Consider the following 14,314-nt stretch of genomic DNA (forward strand, 5'->3'; position numbering starts at 1 on the left):
CACGTGCTGGGCCTCACATCCTGTCCGCACACATCTGCATAACCCTCGTGGGGGCTGGGACTCAAGGGGTAACCTCTCCCATCAGCCCTGGGGCCCCTTCCTTTACTGAGCCAGTGTGAATCACTACCAACTCACTACTGCATGAGGTCAGCCCCTGTGTGAACTCAGGTGAGTTATCCACCTCTCTGGGCCTCGGTTTCCTCATCTGTAAAATGGCATTAAGGACAGAGCCTACCTCACAGGGCTATTGTGAGGATTCAGTGAACTGACATTTGTAAAGCACTGGGGCACACTGAGTGCCCCGTACCTGTTAGTATTACTACTATTCTAAGGCACCGGCAACACAGGGAGCTCCCCTGGAACATCTACTTACCACCACCCTTCCTGTCCCACTCCCCAGCCTTCTGGAGGACACTGCACCCAACAAGAGTACCCAGCAGGGCAGAGGGGGATGCCCACAGTTCTTCTGAACTGTGCCCTCCCTGTGCCCACTTCTCCCCAGCCCTCCTCACTGGCCTCCCTGTCCCCAGGTCCTTCTCCATTCTGCAGTTGAGGGAGCTTGGAAAGGGCCCAACAGACCTAACTCCCCATCCCCATATTCAAGGCGGTGCAAGATCTGACCCTTGCTTACCTCTGAGGCTGCACCTCTCACTCCCACACCCCCCTCCTGGACACTGAACTTTTAGTTTATTCCAATTGCCCTGGCCTTTGCTCCAGCCATTTCCCTTCTTAAACAACAGCTGTCACCTCTGCCCCGTCCCTTGACTGGGTCAGAGGCTCCCTCTCCCAAGGTGTCCTTCCCCTGGGCAGGCTGGGACGCCAGGTCAGGGTCAGAATCAAGGTATCCACTGCGCCGGGAAGTTCTCTCCTATTCTGGAAAGGCCTCTGCCTCCACCCGAGCCCCGCCCCTCGCCTGCAGCCGGGGGCCGGCGAGTAGATAGATTCATCTCCTCCTTCAGGGCTCCGCCCCTCCGGGTCCTGCGGAGCCTTTTCACTGGAGGAGGCGGGGCAATGGCTCCCGGCCCCGCCCAGGCCCCGCCCCGCGAAGTGGGACCCGGTGGGGCTCAGCTGACGCCTCACTTCACGTGACGCTGGAGCCGGGCAAGCATGGCGGCGGCCACCGGGTGAGTGCTGTTGCTGTCCCCGGCCCTTGCATGGCGGCGCGGAGCGGGGGCTTGGGCCTCCCGGCTGGACAGTGGCTGAGAGCCCCGTTGCAGGGCCGCGTCCCCGCCGGGCGTGCAGTGTGGCCGCGGGCAGCGCGCTTCTTCGCGCGGGTTGGGCGTCCAGCGCGGGGCGTCTGCCTGCGCGTCCGAGTCCCTGGCCACTGCCCACTTCCCTCGGGGCCGCAGTGGCGTTCAGGCCCCACCCGCGCGTGTGGAGTCCCCACTGTGCGGCCGAGGTGGGGTCCACGCGCACATTCACGGTCACGACCCTCAGATGGGAAGACTGCGTTGCCAGGGCGCTGGGGACCTGGGGGCCCTCGGGAGGAGGCAGCGTTTGAGATGGGCGTGGAATCCCCTCCCTAGCGGGGCACTTCTCCTCTTCCTTCAGGGCCAGATGGAACTTCTCAGAGAAGACTTCCCTAAGCACCTATCCTACTCTTATCACCACCTGGTAAATTATATAGTACATAACAACAAAAAAAGAAACAACTCGTTTCTTGCCTTCTCTCCATTTAAAGTGTGAGGTCAGGGCCTTTGTCTGGTGTGCTCCTGGACCTTGTTAGTACATGTCTTGCACGCAGTAGATGCTTCATAAATTCTGCTGGATGAAAGAATGGTGAATGGTCCTAGTGGCAGGAAATGTGGACAGGTGGGCTCACTGAAGCGTTGGGGAGTGTCCCTGATGAAGGAACATCTGAACAAAGGTTGAGAGTTCAGAGTGTTCTGGGGACGGGGGACAGTGGAGCGTGTCCCTGTGCTGGAGGGCAGTGTCCCAGCTGGCTTTTCCGGACTTTGTCCTAAGGGACTGGAAACTTACAAGGGTTTTTAATCTGCTCAGATCTGCTTTTGAGACGACTATCCCCTGGGCTATATATGAGTTCAGGGCAAGGGCCAATTATGGGGGCGGCATTTGGGCCTGGAGATGCTGGGGGCTGGGAAGGGGAGTGGTAGAGAGAGGGCAGTGCCCCAGATGCCAGGCTGGAAATGAGATCAGAATGGGGGAACTGGGACTAAATGCATCTCTCTTTTTGGAAGGTAGGGAGAGTGGCAACAGAAAATGGCCCCCTCAGTTGGCCCCCAACTCCAAGGTTGGGAGAGCTTAGGACATGCAAATCAAACACTTAATAGGCACCTGCTGTATTCCAGGAACAGTACTGGGCCACTGGGGTAGATGTCATGCCTCTAGTCTTGGTGTGTGCTATTGACGGGCATGGATTCTGAGCTCAGAGGAGAGTGTGGGTAGGCTTCATTCCCTGGATGACATTTGTGCTAGTCCTTGAGCACCCCTGAGGCAGAGAGCTATGCTTGCAAAGTCCCAGATGAGTGTCAAGGAATCTAGGGCCAGATCCTTGAACCCAACCTGTGACCCTGTCTTGTTTTTTTTTTTTTTTTGCGGTATGCGGGCCTCTCACTGTTGTGGCCTCTCCCATTGCGGAGCACAGGCTCCAGACGCGCAGGCTCAGCGGCCACGGCTCACGGGCCTAGCCGCTCCGCGGCATGTGGGATCTTCACAGACCGGGGCACGAACCCGTGTCCCCTGCATCGGCAGGTGGACTCTCAACCACTGCGCCACCAGGGAAACGCTGTGACCCTGTTTTAAAGAGCAGAGTGAGCAGTAGGTGTAGGCCAGTGCCCAGATGTGGGTCAGTTACTCCTATATCTGGGCCACCAGGTGGTCACAGGGAGTTCCAGGGGCTGCATTTGGATTCAGGGCTCCATGCTGGCTTGAGGTCTGCTGCTCTCCCGAAGAGACAGGGAGCCAGGCTGGTGATTGGATGGGCGTGAGTCTAGAGCTGGCTGAATCCTGGAAGGAGGACCCTTACAGCAAAACTGATTCTCTGGGCCATGGAGCAGGAAAACTGAGTGACAGAGGCCTTGGAGAGGTGTGTAATCGGAATGGAGACCTGACAGGTGCAGGTAGCTTCCAGAGATTGGCAGGATCTGCTTGGCAAGAGCCGTCCCAGGCTGGTATGGGTTACCCTGCTGGACACTTAGAGCCCAGCAGATTCTTTAAGTGGAAGAGGCTGCCAGTGTGTTTCCAGCAAAGCTCGGTGCCCAGCTGCATACACAGGACAGATGAGAGTGTCAGGCATAATGAGGCACCATACCGTCAAGTCACAGCCACAGGCTCCCCAGGAGTTGGATTTGGTTGCCTGTAGAGTCCTTCCAGATCCTGGGCCCAGGGAGGCCTGGGTGCTTGGGGTGTGCTCCACGTGATGTGGGGAGTAGTGGAAGCCCTAAGCTAGTATCTCAGATTCAACTAGAAACTTGAGAAGCTCTTCTGGGGGGTGTTTAAGGGCTGATCCTGCTCTGTCCTGCCAGCCTGGGCAGGGACTTCAAGTTTGAGACAGAGGGTCCCACAGCCCCCAGAGAGTCTGCCGTGAGGTCGTCTCTAGCCCCTCCCCTAATCCAATATCACTTGGTGGGAGGGAGCCCTGCCTTCCCCTTGAGTCATGCCTCGAGCTTCCCATGGACAGAGATGAGACTTCTCTGCTGTTGCCAGACCTGCTGCATCGGCTCCCCCACTTGGCTTTTTCCTTTCTCCACCTCCCTTTGCCCACTCACCGGCTGGCCCTGGAGAGTCCTCATCCTCTGACATATTGTTCACATACTTGCAGACTCAGCTCAGATGGTTCCTCCTCCTAGGAGCCTTTCCTGACCCCCCTCCCTCCTGACCTCCAGTCAAGGCTTCCTGCTCAATATTCCAGAGAATCCCAGTTTTTCCCACTGGCAGGAGGATGCTCTTCTGCATCTGCACTCCTGCCCATCACGGTTGGGTGAGAGGTTGCTCCCCTTCATGTCTCTCCGGCATCCTTGGAGCCCAGGGACCAGTTCAGTTTGTGTCTCCAGGGCCCCGTGGCCGCCCAGTGATTGGTGCTAGGTGACACGTTGCCTAATGAATAAGAGGAGGATTTACTTTACGCTAGTCCAACATGCCGTCCTGCTTTGCACAGAGCCCTCAGTGATTGACGAAAGGAGCTGTGGGTGGGAGTGGGAACAGAACTCTGAATAGGGTGAAGGAGTATCTTTTTTTTTTAAAACACCTTTATTGGAGTATAACTGCTTTACAATGGTGTGTTAGTTTCTGCTGTATAACGAAGTGAATCAGCTCTACATAAACATATATCCCCGTATCTCTGAAGGAGTATCTTTAATTCTTCAACTGAGTGACTCTCAGGGAGCTGCTGCCCAGAGGGCTTTTGCCCAGTGATAAGCAGCAGGTGAGCTGCCCTGGGTGTGTGCCTGTGGGGTCATAGTTCACGCTGGAGTCAGCATTTCTGGAGGGCAAGTATCTGGAGGAGCCAGGTTCTGGATCAGAGCCCGTCCCCACCCTGATATGAACCTGGTGCTCTTGGAGAAGACGCATTGGGTTGACCTTGGGGGCTGGGGGGAGGGGTGGGTCTGTGGGAGGCAGGCTGGCCACTGAGTGCCCCTTTGCCATCCCATGCCCTTCCCCAGGCCTGGTCTGACTCCACACAGGTCCCTGTGTGTGCTTAGCCCCTCGACCCTCCTCAGGAGAAAGGTAGGCAGGGTGGGAGATGCTGACCAGCTGCCGTGAGGCCCCTCCAGCCAGGGTGAGCGGTCTGGCCCTGCTGCCAGGCGGCCGGAGGGCTCGGTGGGCTCGGTGCCTGGCCTGAGCTGGAGGCTGTGGCCAAGGAAGCAGGCGGTCCTTGACTGGCCTCTCTTGCCGGAAGCTTAGCAGCATGGCCCCATCCAGAAGTGGTGTCACATCCTAGTGCAGGGATCTTGTCCTTGTCTGTGCTGTGGACCCAATGGGCATCCGTGAGACCTTTACATGACTCTCAGCGTGACGAAATAACATACAGAGGATTACAGGGAAAACCAATTATATGGAAATACAATTATAAAGATGTTAAGAAATAAATTTGTGGTATAGTAGTATATGCTTCTTTATACATTAAATAATAAAAGCAGCAGGTCTAAGAACCACCTTAGTGTTGAAGTAGTGATGAGTGAAAGTGGTATTTTGAGGTACTGTGACGTCAGTAAGGTGACATGAAAATACCTCTGATTTCTGTTGGTGACAGATTCACACACTGCCGATACCGTTGTGGTTTGTTGCTTACATTAATAATTGAAGAAAATGTTAAAGGTGAGGTTAGAAAAACTAAAGACATAATTTTTTTTCCCATCCAAGTAGGTGGACTCCCTGAACACTGTGCATGAATCCCTTGGGTGAGAACCCTGCAGGTGGCCATTGAGGTCAAAGGAGGGGCTGACTCAGTACTGATTTGGGGGACAGGGGAGAGTTTCGGAGCAGTGGTATCACACCTCCCGCGGGGGCTGGTCACTGGCCGTGTCCTGGGCTCTAGCAGTTGGCAGGGGGTGGGCTGGCCCCTGGGGGCTGGTGCTTGTTCTGTGTGTCTCTTTGATACCCTGGAGCCCTTGTCTGCCAGCCCCTGCGGTCTTCCCCGGGCGTTGCCTGTGCCCTTGGCTGCCTGCAGTACAGTGCCTTATTTATACTTGGACTTGGGGACGACCTGGCTTTTGCCTTTTAGATTCCGGGTGCCGGTTAGCAAAAGCTCCGGCAGAAACCGGTTGGGGATGTTTTATGGGTGCTGCTTTTGCTGAACTTGCAGGGAGAAGCCACCTGCGATGGCTCTGGGCCCAGCATTCTCTCTGAGGGGTTGGTTTATGTCATGAGAAATCAAAGGGCATGTCTCTATCAACCTTGATTCTGGGGTACCCTGCCGTAATGAATGACTGCAGCCGTTGGCGTGCCTGGGGGCTCTGGCCAGGCTGCCTTCCTCTGTTCCGGCTGAGCCCATGGACGACTAGATAGTGTTGTAGATTTTGCAGGAGCAGCTGATGCTCACAGGAGGGGGGAGCGTATTGAGTTTCCTGTCTTGACCTGGGCTGCTTGGCCCTTGGGCCACAAAGGTCCTGTCTGGGTGCCCTGAGGAATTTAGGTCTCTCAGAAGGTTCTGGATAAGACAAAGCCCAGCCCTTCTGAGAGCCTTCCAGGTGGGGACGTGGTGGCAGTCCAGGTGGACCCGGTAGCTGGTGTGTTTAAGGAAGAAGGTGTGTGGGGCGTGAGGCATGGGGGTGGTGGGGGGGATGAGGTGGGTGGGGCTGTGCAGGCCGCCGGCCGAGGCTGGGCACTTTCAGGCAGTTGTGCTGTTGAGTCTGCATGGGTCTAGGCACCTTTGGCCGAGGCCATCTGCAGCAGTGCCTTGGTGCTGTTCACTCTGGGCCGCTGGGAGTCTGTAGAGATGAGGCTCTTCCCTGAGCCCAGCCCCTCCATGGGCTTTGCTGAGTGAGGGGAAAGAATGGGAGGGAGCTTGGGGGACTCTGTGCACGGGTGCTGGTGGCTGCACTTTCAGTTCCTGATAGCACGGCCAGCTGGGGCGCTGGCGTGTTTGTGAGCTGTCACCTCTGTCCTTTCATCCTTGTGGCTGAGCGTGGCAAGCAAGTGGCACGGCTTAGAGGAAGCCCTGGCTTCTTGTGTCCACCCGCCCAGGAGGGTGAGTGGGGCCCATGCCCGGGAAGGGGGACAGCAGGGAGGCTATAGTCCTGTCAGCATGTGCGGGGTGGGCAAGACCCCTCCACCCTTCCTGGCCAGGCCGGCCCAAGGGTTCTGCTTCCTGCCCCTCTGGGGCTGATGTGGCAACTTCGCACAGCTATGTGGGTGGCCGCACCTTGTGACAGTTGTTCACTCAGCAGATATTTATTGAGTACTTGCTGTGTGCTAAACATAGTGCTAGCACGGGGCGGCAGGGACCAGAGCAGACCCAGATCTCTCTGTTCATGGGCTTTCCATTCTAGTGGACAGAGGCGGACCTCACCAGCGAGCACCAGTACACATTTATGTGGGAGAGTGAACGCGTCCTTTCAGCAGGGACTTGGACGAGCCTCAGTCCGAGGGGTGACTGAAGAGAGTGTAATGCAGGGTGGGCTTACACAGCCGTGGGCAGGCTGGGCGGGGGGAGAATGAGCGGCCTTTGTAGCTCCAGGTTTCCCCAGGGAGGGAGCCGGGAATGGATTCTCTGTCCTCCGCCATCTCTTCCCACTCTCCAGCCTCTTGCTCTGCCTCCCAGTCACCAAATCCTCCTGGAGCTAACGAGGTCCTCGTGGGCCAGGCCTGGACAGAGTGGGAGAGTGGATTTGGAGACACGAGTGGGGGAAGCCTGGCCCAGGGCTAAGTGGGGGGACAGGCCGGGGAGAGAGATGCAAGGTTAGAGAGGGAAGCCAGGGAAAGCCATCCTGAGAAAGTACCATTGGAGCCAAGACGTGCAGGTGTCACCTTCCTCTGAGGGTCCCATGGCCAGGTGAGTGTGGGAGGTGCCCCGGGGCCGTGAGGGCAGGTGCCATCTGCCCAACTCTCACTGCAGCCCCAGGCAGAGCCCCCTCCCTTGCACCAGCTCTGGGCTGTCCCTCCCCTCTTGGACCTCCATGCCTGCTGCCTGCGGGCCAGAGAGCCTGCAGGACCTCCCTCGAACACACGTCACACCCACTGCCTGCCTGGTGCACCCTGGCTGTGGCCTTGCTGGCCCCCGGCCCGCTCGCTACGACTGCACTTCCTTCCTTTGTTTAGTCATTCACGTGGCACTATTTTAGGTGCCGGGAAGGAGGCAAGGTCCCTGCCCTCACAGAGCTTACACTTTACCCGGGGAGACAACAAGCAAGTGAATATATACTGTTCGGCAGTGATGCTGGTTCTAGAGAGGCGGGAAGAGAGTAGCGGATAGGTTTGGATGGGGTTATCGGAAAAGCTCCTGGGAAGGGGGAGCATTTCTCCAGAGGCCTGGATAAAGCAAGAATGTGAGCCTGGTAGGCACTGGGAGGGAGCATTCCTCACAGGGAACAGCAGCAGTGGAGGCCCCCAGTGGGAGCGTCCTCGCAGGTCAGGGAAGGGTGGGATGCCTGTGCGGCTCCCCTCAGCGCCTGTGGCTGGGAGTAAGTCTGCACCATGTTGTAAGGGCAGTAGAAGGCGGGGAGGGGTTGAGCAGGGTAATGCCTTGCTGGGATTGCCACTTTTCAAGGGTCCCTCTGGGTGGGTGCAGACCAGGCTGTGGCAGAGGCTGGGGCCGGGAGCAGCTAAGAGATCCTGCAGTTGTCCGGGTGGGAGATGGGGATGAGCCACATGGTCTGGGCTCCAGCTTGGAGGTGAGCTGAGGACGGAGGGGGTCCCGGAGGGGCCGGTGCGGGGCCGGGTTTCAGCAGAGAGCGTGGCCTCCAGTGTCCTGGGCACCGAGGCCCCCTGAGGACTGGGAAGCCACCTGCAGATTCAGGAGCACGGGGCCATTGTGGCCTGGCAGGGGCTGTAGTGCAGGAGGGGGTGGGCCAAGGTCTGCTGGCGTGGATTGAGGAGAGCACGGGCGGCCAGGACACGGGGATGGGCTGGGTGACTCTTCAGAGCATATTTATTGCAAAGGGAGAGAGAAACAGACGGCTGGCGAGCACGGGGGTCAAGGGGAGTGCTTTTATCTATTTATTTTCAAGCCGGGTGAGGGTCCTGTATGTCTGGATGCTGAGAATGGTCCTGAGAGGGGAAAATTGATGCTGGAGCAACTTGGGGGGCGGGGGTGGGGAGAAAGGCGAGGGGTGGGGCAGGCCATGCCCAGGTGGAGGGGCAGCCTCGGGTGGGAGCAGCTGTCTAGAGGGGCCCAAGGAGGAGGGGTCTGGAGAGTGGGTGCTAGGAGGATAGGGGGTGTTTTCTCAGTGAAAAGGGAAGCCAGTGTGGGCGTGAGGAGGGACACGCGCCTGCTGTGCCAGGCCCGGCTCCGCCTGGCCTTCAGTGCCTGTTGCCCGCCGTCCTCAGGGCCAGCACCCCGAGGGCTGCCGCTCCGGGTGCACCGTGTTGTGCCTCCTCCTTGCTCGTGTGGCACCTGCGAGCCCGGCTCAGCTTAGGGCCTGGTGCTGCGCGCCCTGGGCGTGTGTGTGTGTGTCGTGTATGTGTTGGGGACAGGTGGGTGTCCCGGCTCAGGTGAGGAACCGGCCAGGCTGCTGGGTCTGTGACTTGCAGAGAGGATGGCGGCCTGCAGACACATGGGCAGGGATCCAGTGTCCTCTGGGCCAGATCTCGCGTGGATGGGAAGCTCCTTGAGGGCTGGAATTGGGGGTTGGGGGTGTGTCTCCACACCACTGCAGGCTTTCCTTCCGTGAGCTGCACCCGTCTACCAGTCACACGGACCCAGCTGCCTCTCCTCCCCGCTTGTGGTCCAGTGCCCAGGGACAGGAGGGGAGGGTGTGGTTGACAAGCCCCCGTGGTCCTCCGGCGGCCCAGTGAGGGGCTGTTTCTGGGTCACGGGCAGGCTGAGCTTGGACCGGCTTGCCACGTGCTAATGGGGGCCCTGCCTCTGGGTGGGGGACGCGCCTGGTGATGCTAACAGAAGCCTGCGTGGCGGCCTGTGCTTGTGTCTTTGCAGACCCTCATTTTGGCTGGGGAACGAAACCCTGAAGGTGCCGCTGGCGCTCTTTGCCCTGAACAGGCGGCGCCTGTGTGAGCGTCTGCGAAAGAACCCGGCGGTGCAGGCTGGCTCTGTCGTGGTGCTGCAGGGAGGGGAGGAGACTCAGCGCTACTGCACCGACACCGGGGTCGTCTTCCGCCAGGTGAGCCCAGCCGGCAGCCTCCCACATCTCTGAGTGTGCACTAGGCCCGCTGTGGGCTGTCTGCCCGCCTCCAGCATCAGGCCTGGTGGGCCTGGGCAGCTCTGCCACCTGGGGGACCCTGAAGAGGCTCTCTGAAAGCAGGCCGAGGCTTGGGTCCCCAGGGAGCCCCCTCTGTAGGGCGGCAGGGCTGTCGCCAGCCAGCCTCAGCTCTCTCAGGTCAGAGTCTGGAGAGACGATGCTCCTGGGAGAGCAAGCAGGCAAGGCTTCGTGGAGGAGGCAGTATTTGGTGTGAGCCCTGAAGGCCGGCATGAATTCTGACTGGTGGAGCTGGGGATGGGCGTTCCGGGCTCGAGGGTAGTATCCACAGGATTGGACCTCAGAGGGCGGGCTGGGCAGCCTTCCCTGGCCCGGGAGAGGTGCAGATGGGGCGGGCTGAGTTCCTGGGGCCAGATTCTGCCACAGCAAGGAGGACGGGGGCTGCAGAGGTCCTGGGAGGAGGCATGTGAGCAGGGTCTGAGCAGGAGTCGGCGGCCCGGGCATTGGTCCCGGCTTGGCCGGTGCCGACCCTGTGACCCTCACTGGGGTTTGGTTTCCTCCTCTGGGAAGTGGTCCAGGGGCTCCTCGAGGTTCTGGAACCCTGTGGGGCAGGGGTGGCCCAGCTGCAGGAAGCCAGCTTGGATGTGGTGGCCTCAGCTGAGAATCACTGGCATCACTCGGTTCCCAGGAACGAGCACAAGGACACTGGACAGAGGAGCTCACCCAGAAAGCCAGGAGGGCCCTGAGCCGGCCCCACTTTACGGATGAAGAAACAGGCTCAGAGCGAAATGACTTGCTAGAGGTGGAGCTGGGATTATTTAGAACCCATCTCCCGACCCCAAGTCTAGCGCTCTCCTCTCCTCCCCACGCTGCCCTGACTGGAGGTCTGATGCGCTGGGAACTCCCCAGGGGCAGGCAGAGCCGAGAGGACGTGGACGTCCAGCATCCGGGTCAGGGAGGAGGCAGGGGAACCAGAGGGGAGCTAAGTGTGGAGAGCGGGTGGTAAGGCGTGGCCTCTGCAGCTGGACAGCGTCCACCCCGCAGGGCACGGGCGGAGATCCACTGCCGGGAGCCACGGCCCAGTGTTTTCCGTGGAAAGCACCTCCTCCTGCAGGGCTTCCCTCTGCCGCGCCGTTCTTGCAGCTGCAAGCCTGCCGTCCCTGTTGCTGGAGACGTGCAGGTCTAAATAGGTTTTCTCGGACTAGTCTTGATGCTTCTTGAGGTTTCCATAGTCTGTGGCTTAAAAACCGATCTCCTAAACTCAGCTGTTGGCTCTCTTACTGGTGCTATGCAAGATTAATTTTAGAAGAGCGCCTCCTCCGCTTCATACCTTTGTAACGCTATTTTAGCTCCGTGTTTAATGCTAAACACTGAAGTCGTCAGCTGCCCCGGGGGTGGGAGAAGGAAGGAAGAAGTCCTAAACGGAGGAATCCATTTCTGAGCAGATGCCTGGCCTGGGCGTCTAAGTCAAGGTGGCATCTTGCCTGCCTGCAGGCAGTGGGGGTAGCAGAGAGGTGGGGGGAGGGAGGGGAGTGCGGGCAAGGCGGAGACGAACCTGTGGTGCTCCTGGGCACCCGTGTCTTAACCTGCCCTGTCTGGGACCTGACGCGGGTGGCCGGTGAGGTGGGGTGCAGGCGGGGCTGGGGCACGGGCCTGAAGCAGGGTCTGAGCAGCCAGCCAGGAGGAAGGAGGGGACGGCAGCCTGCAGCTGGTGCAGGGGGGCAGAGTGCTGTGGTGGAGGGTGGTGTGAGGCTGGGGGCCAGGCTCCGAGAGCCAGGGAGCCCGAGCTGACTCTCCAGGGTGCGGGGAGGAAAGCGCTCGGTCAGATACCCCACCTCTCTCCTTGCACCTCACGTTGCTGTCCTGCTGACGGGGTGACCTGGGTCCTTGTTCCCGCCACAGGAGTCCTTCTTTCACTGGGCCTTCGGTGTCACCGAGCCAGGCTGCTACGGCACGATGGACGTGGACACTGGGATGTCGACGCTCTTCGTGCCCAGGTTACCTGCCAGCCATGCCACCTGGATGGGAAAGTACGGAGCACCCCGGGGCGTGTGACCGTGCCTGCTGACTGCTGGCTGGCTGGGGTGGGGGTGGGTGCAGGGCCTGGGCTGTGGGTGTCAAGCGGCGGGGGGCGGGAGGCAGAATTAGCGAGGGGGAGGGTTAGTGAGCAGGCCCGCTAACAGCCTACCCTGGGCCAGAGCCCGGTACCGTGGCTGGGAAGGAGTGTCAGATGGGCCAGAGCCCGGTACCGTGGCTGGGAAGGAGTGTCAGATGGGCCAGAGCCCGGTACCGTGGCTGGGAAGGAGTGTCAGATGGGCCAGAGCCCGGTACCGTGGCTGGGAAGGAGTGTCAGATGGGCCAGAGCCCGGTACCGTGGCTGGGAAGGAGTGTCAGATGGGCCAGAGCCCGGTACCGTGGCTGGGAAGGAGTGTCAGAGCTGGAGACACAGACCACGGTCACGTTTGTTCGGAGGTACTGTTAGTTATTAATCTTGAAATTCCGGATTCCCAGCTTTGTTAAGATGCCTGAGGCTTTGGCCTGGGTCATTGGGAGGCAGCCCCTCCCTGGGTGTGGTGGGGAGGGCAGCCTGGGGCCCTTCTCTGAAGCCCGTCACTGACGTGCAGTGCAGGGCGTTACTGTGTGCCTCCCGCCTGCTGGCCCCTGGGCTAGGCTCTGCGGCTCCCAGGACGTAGGCCCTGCCTCAGCTGGCTCACCTGGGAGACAGGGTCGTGCTCTAGGGCCGTGCTGTGGGAGAAGTGTGAGGCCAGAGGCCTGGGTGAGCCTGAGCGGCTGCCTCCCTCATCATCTGTGGTGCCTGCCAGCTTCAGGGCCCTTGGCCCTGTCCACCCCTCCCGGGAGCCGTTCCTGCCTGCTCAGAGGCGCTGAGGCAGAAGCTGTACTTAACTGGGGATGCTTGAGGTGATCAGAGGATCCTGCCAAACGCTCGCCGCCTTCCAGTGTGTCGTTTCTGCCAGGAGAGTGCTTATTCTGGGCTAATGTATACATTGCAGCCTTTGCTGCCTCGTGGGCCCAAAATACTCAGTACCAGGTAGGCTGGTGGGTCTGCGGCTGGTTTGAATGATAAGGCAGCCGGCTGCTGCAGGGACATTGCTCTGTGCAGAGGGCCAGGGAAGGGCTCCCACAGCTCAGCGGGCTTCTCCGGGGAGCGGGTCTGGCCACTGTCGGGCCTCCGATGCCTTATCTGTGGAACGGCGGTGATGCCCTCGTGAGGCATCGCAGGGCTGTGGTCACAGTGGTGTGGTTACATCTGTGACATCATGGTCACAGTGGTGGTCACTGGGGAGCGGTTACATCTGTGACATCATGGTCACATCATGGTCACTGTGGAGTGGTTACATCTGTGACACTGAAATGGGCGGCGAGGGTGCTGGGGACAGGAAGCTAGTAACGTGTACAGTATTGTGGCCACTCCCTATGGAGAGCTGGAACCTTTTCCCTCCTCCCGCGCTCAGCCTGGACCCGGGTGACTGCCTCGATGCGTGAACGTGGCCGTGTCACCGTGTGACCTCTGAGGCTAGACTGTGAAGTGTGCTACGGTTTCCACCTGGTTCTCGCTCCTCAAGCCCAGCTGCCACTCAGTGAGGAACCCAAACTCACCCACGTGGAGGGACCAGAGGCCCCGCTGACAGCCAGCACCGCCCGCTGGAGCGGGTGACTCCAAGCCCCAGTCCCTCAGGGCTTTGTTCCGAGCACCGACCTTCCGAGTCCGTGGACGTGACACATGCTTTTTTACTCCGCTGCGTGTCAGGGTGATTTGTCACAAAGCCTGGTAGCTGGAGGAGTTTCTTGGTGAGAGTTTAGATCTGGTCTCCGTGAGGAGATTGTCCCGGAGTCCTCCCCGCACCTTGAGGTGATCACAGAGCTATAGCCTCAGCCCGTCCTGCCAGTGGCTCCTGTGCCTGGGCGGCACCCATGGCTTTGGCCTGGCTGCCCTCTCAGCCTCCCTGTGGCCCCGCCTCTTGGCTCAGGGCGTGCTGAGATGCCCACTACTCAGCAGCGCTGCAGTCAGAGATGCAGCACGGTGAGACGTGGGCGTGGACGGTGGTGAGTTTCTGTCAGGAGGTGTGGAGGGGCTCTGAGTGCGTCCCCTCTTCTGACTGCTGCTGCCGCTGCTTATGCAGAGCTAACTCTAAGTAAGTCAGGGAGTGCCTGTCCGTGGGGCAGGGTGGACATCCTCCAGGGCGTGGCCCCTGCCTCGGGGACTGCACACTCCATTGGGGGAAGCTGAGCAAATCTCACCCTGCCTCCTCACAGCCATCATCTGGGGAGCCAAACAGCACTTGACTTGAGGGTTTTTGTTTTGTTTTGTTTTGGCCAAGCTGCACGGCATGTGGGATCTTAGTTCCCTGACCAGGGATCGAACCCGTGCCCCCTGCAGTGGAAGTGCAGAGTCTTAACCACTGGACCACCAGGGAGGTCCCGATTTGAGGGTCTAAAACCCAGGACCTGATTGGTCGGGGAGCAGCTGTTATCGGTTGGCTGTTCTAGAGCATAATCTCCAGTAATACAGAAATGATGTT

At 59.6% G+C, this 14,314-nt stretch overlaps 1 protein-coding gene across 1 annotated transcript in view; it reads left to right on the forward strand.

Annotated features, from left to right (window-relative positions):
- Positions 1-1,094: 1,094 nt before the first annotated feature.
- PEPD (peptidase D) overlaps positions 1,095-14,314 on the forward strand; it is a 114,435-nt gene continuing 101,215 nt past the window's right edge. The window contains exons 1-3 of the mRNA XM_060129932.1: positions 1,095-1,124; positions 9,554-9,737; positions 11,676-11,803. Coding sequence (XP_059985915.1) covers positions 1,108-1,124; positions 9,554-9,737; positions 11,676-11,803 — 329 coding nt within the window. The 5' untranslated portion in view covers positions 1,095-1,107. The remainder of the gene's footprint in view (positions 1,125-9,553; positions 9,738-11,675; positions 11,804-14,314) is intronic.

This window comes from Lagenorhynchus albirostris, chromosome 19 (genome assembly GCF_949774975.1).
Source record: "Lagenorhynchus albirostris chromosome 19, mLagAlb1.1, whole genome shotgun sequence".
NCBI classification, from domain to species: Eukaryota; Metazoa; Chordata; class Mammalia; order Artiodactyla; family Delphinidae; genus Lagenorhynchus; species Lagenorhynchus albirostris.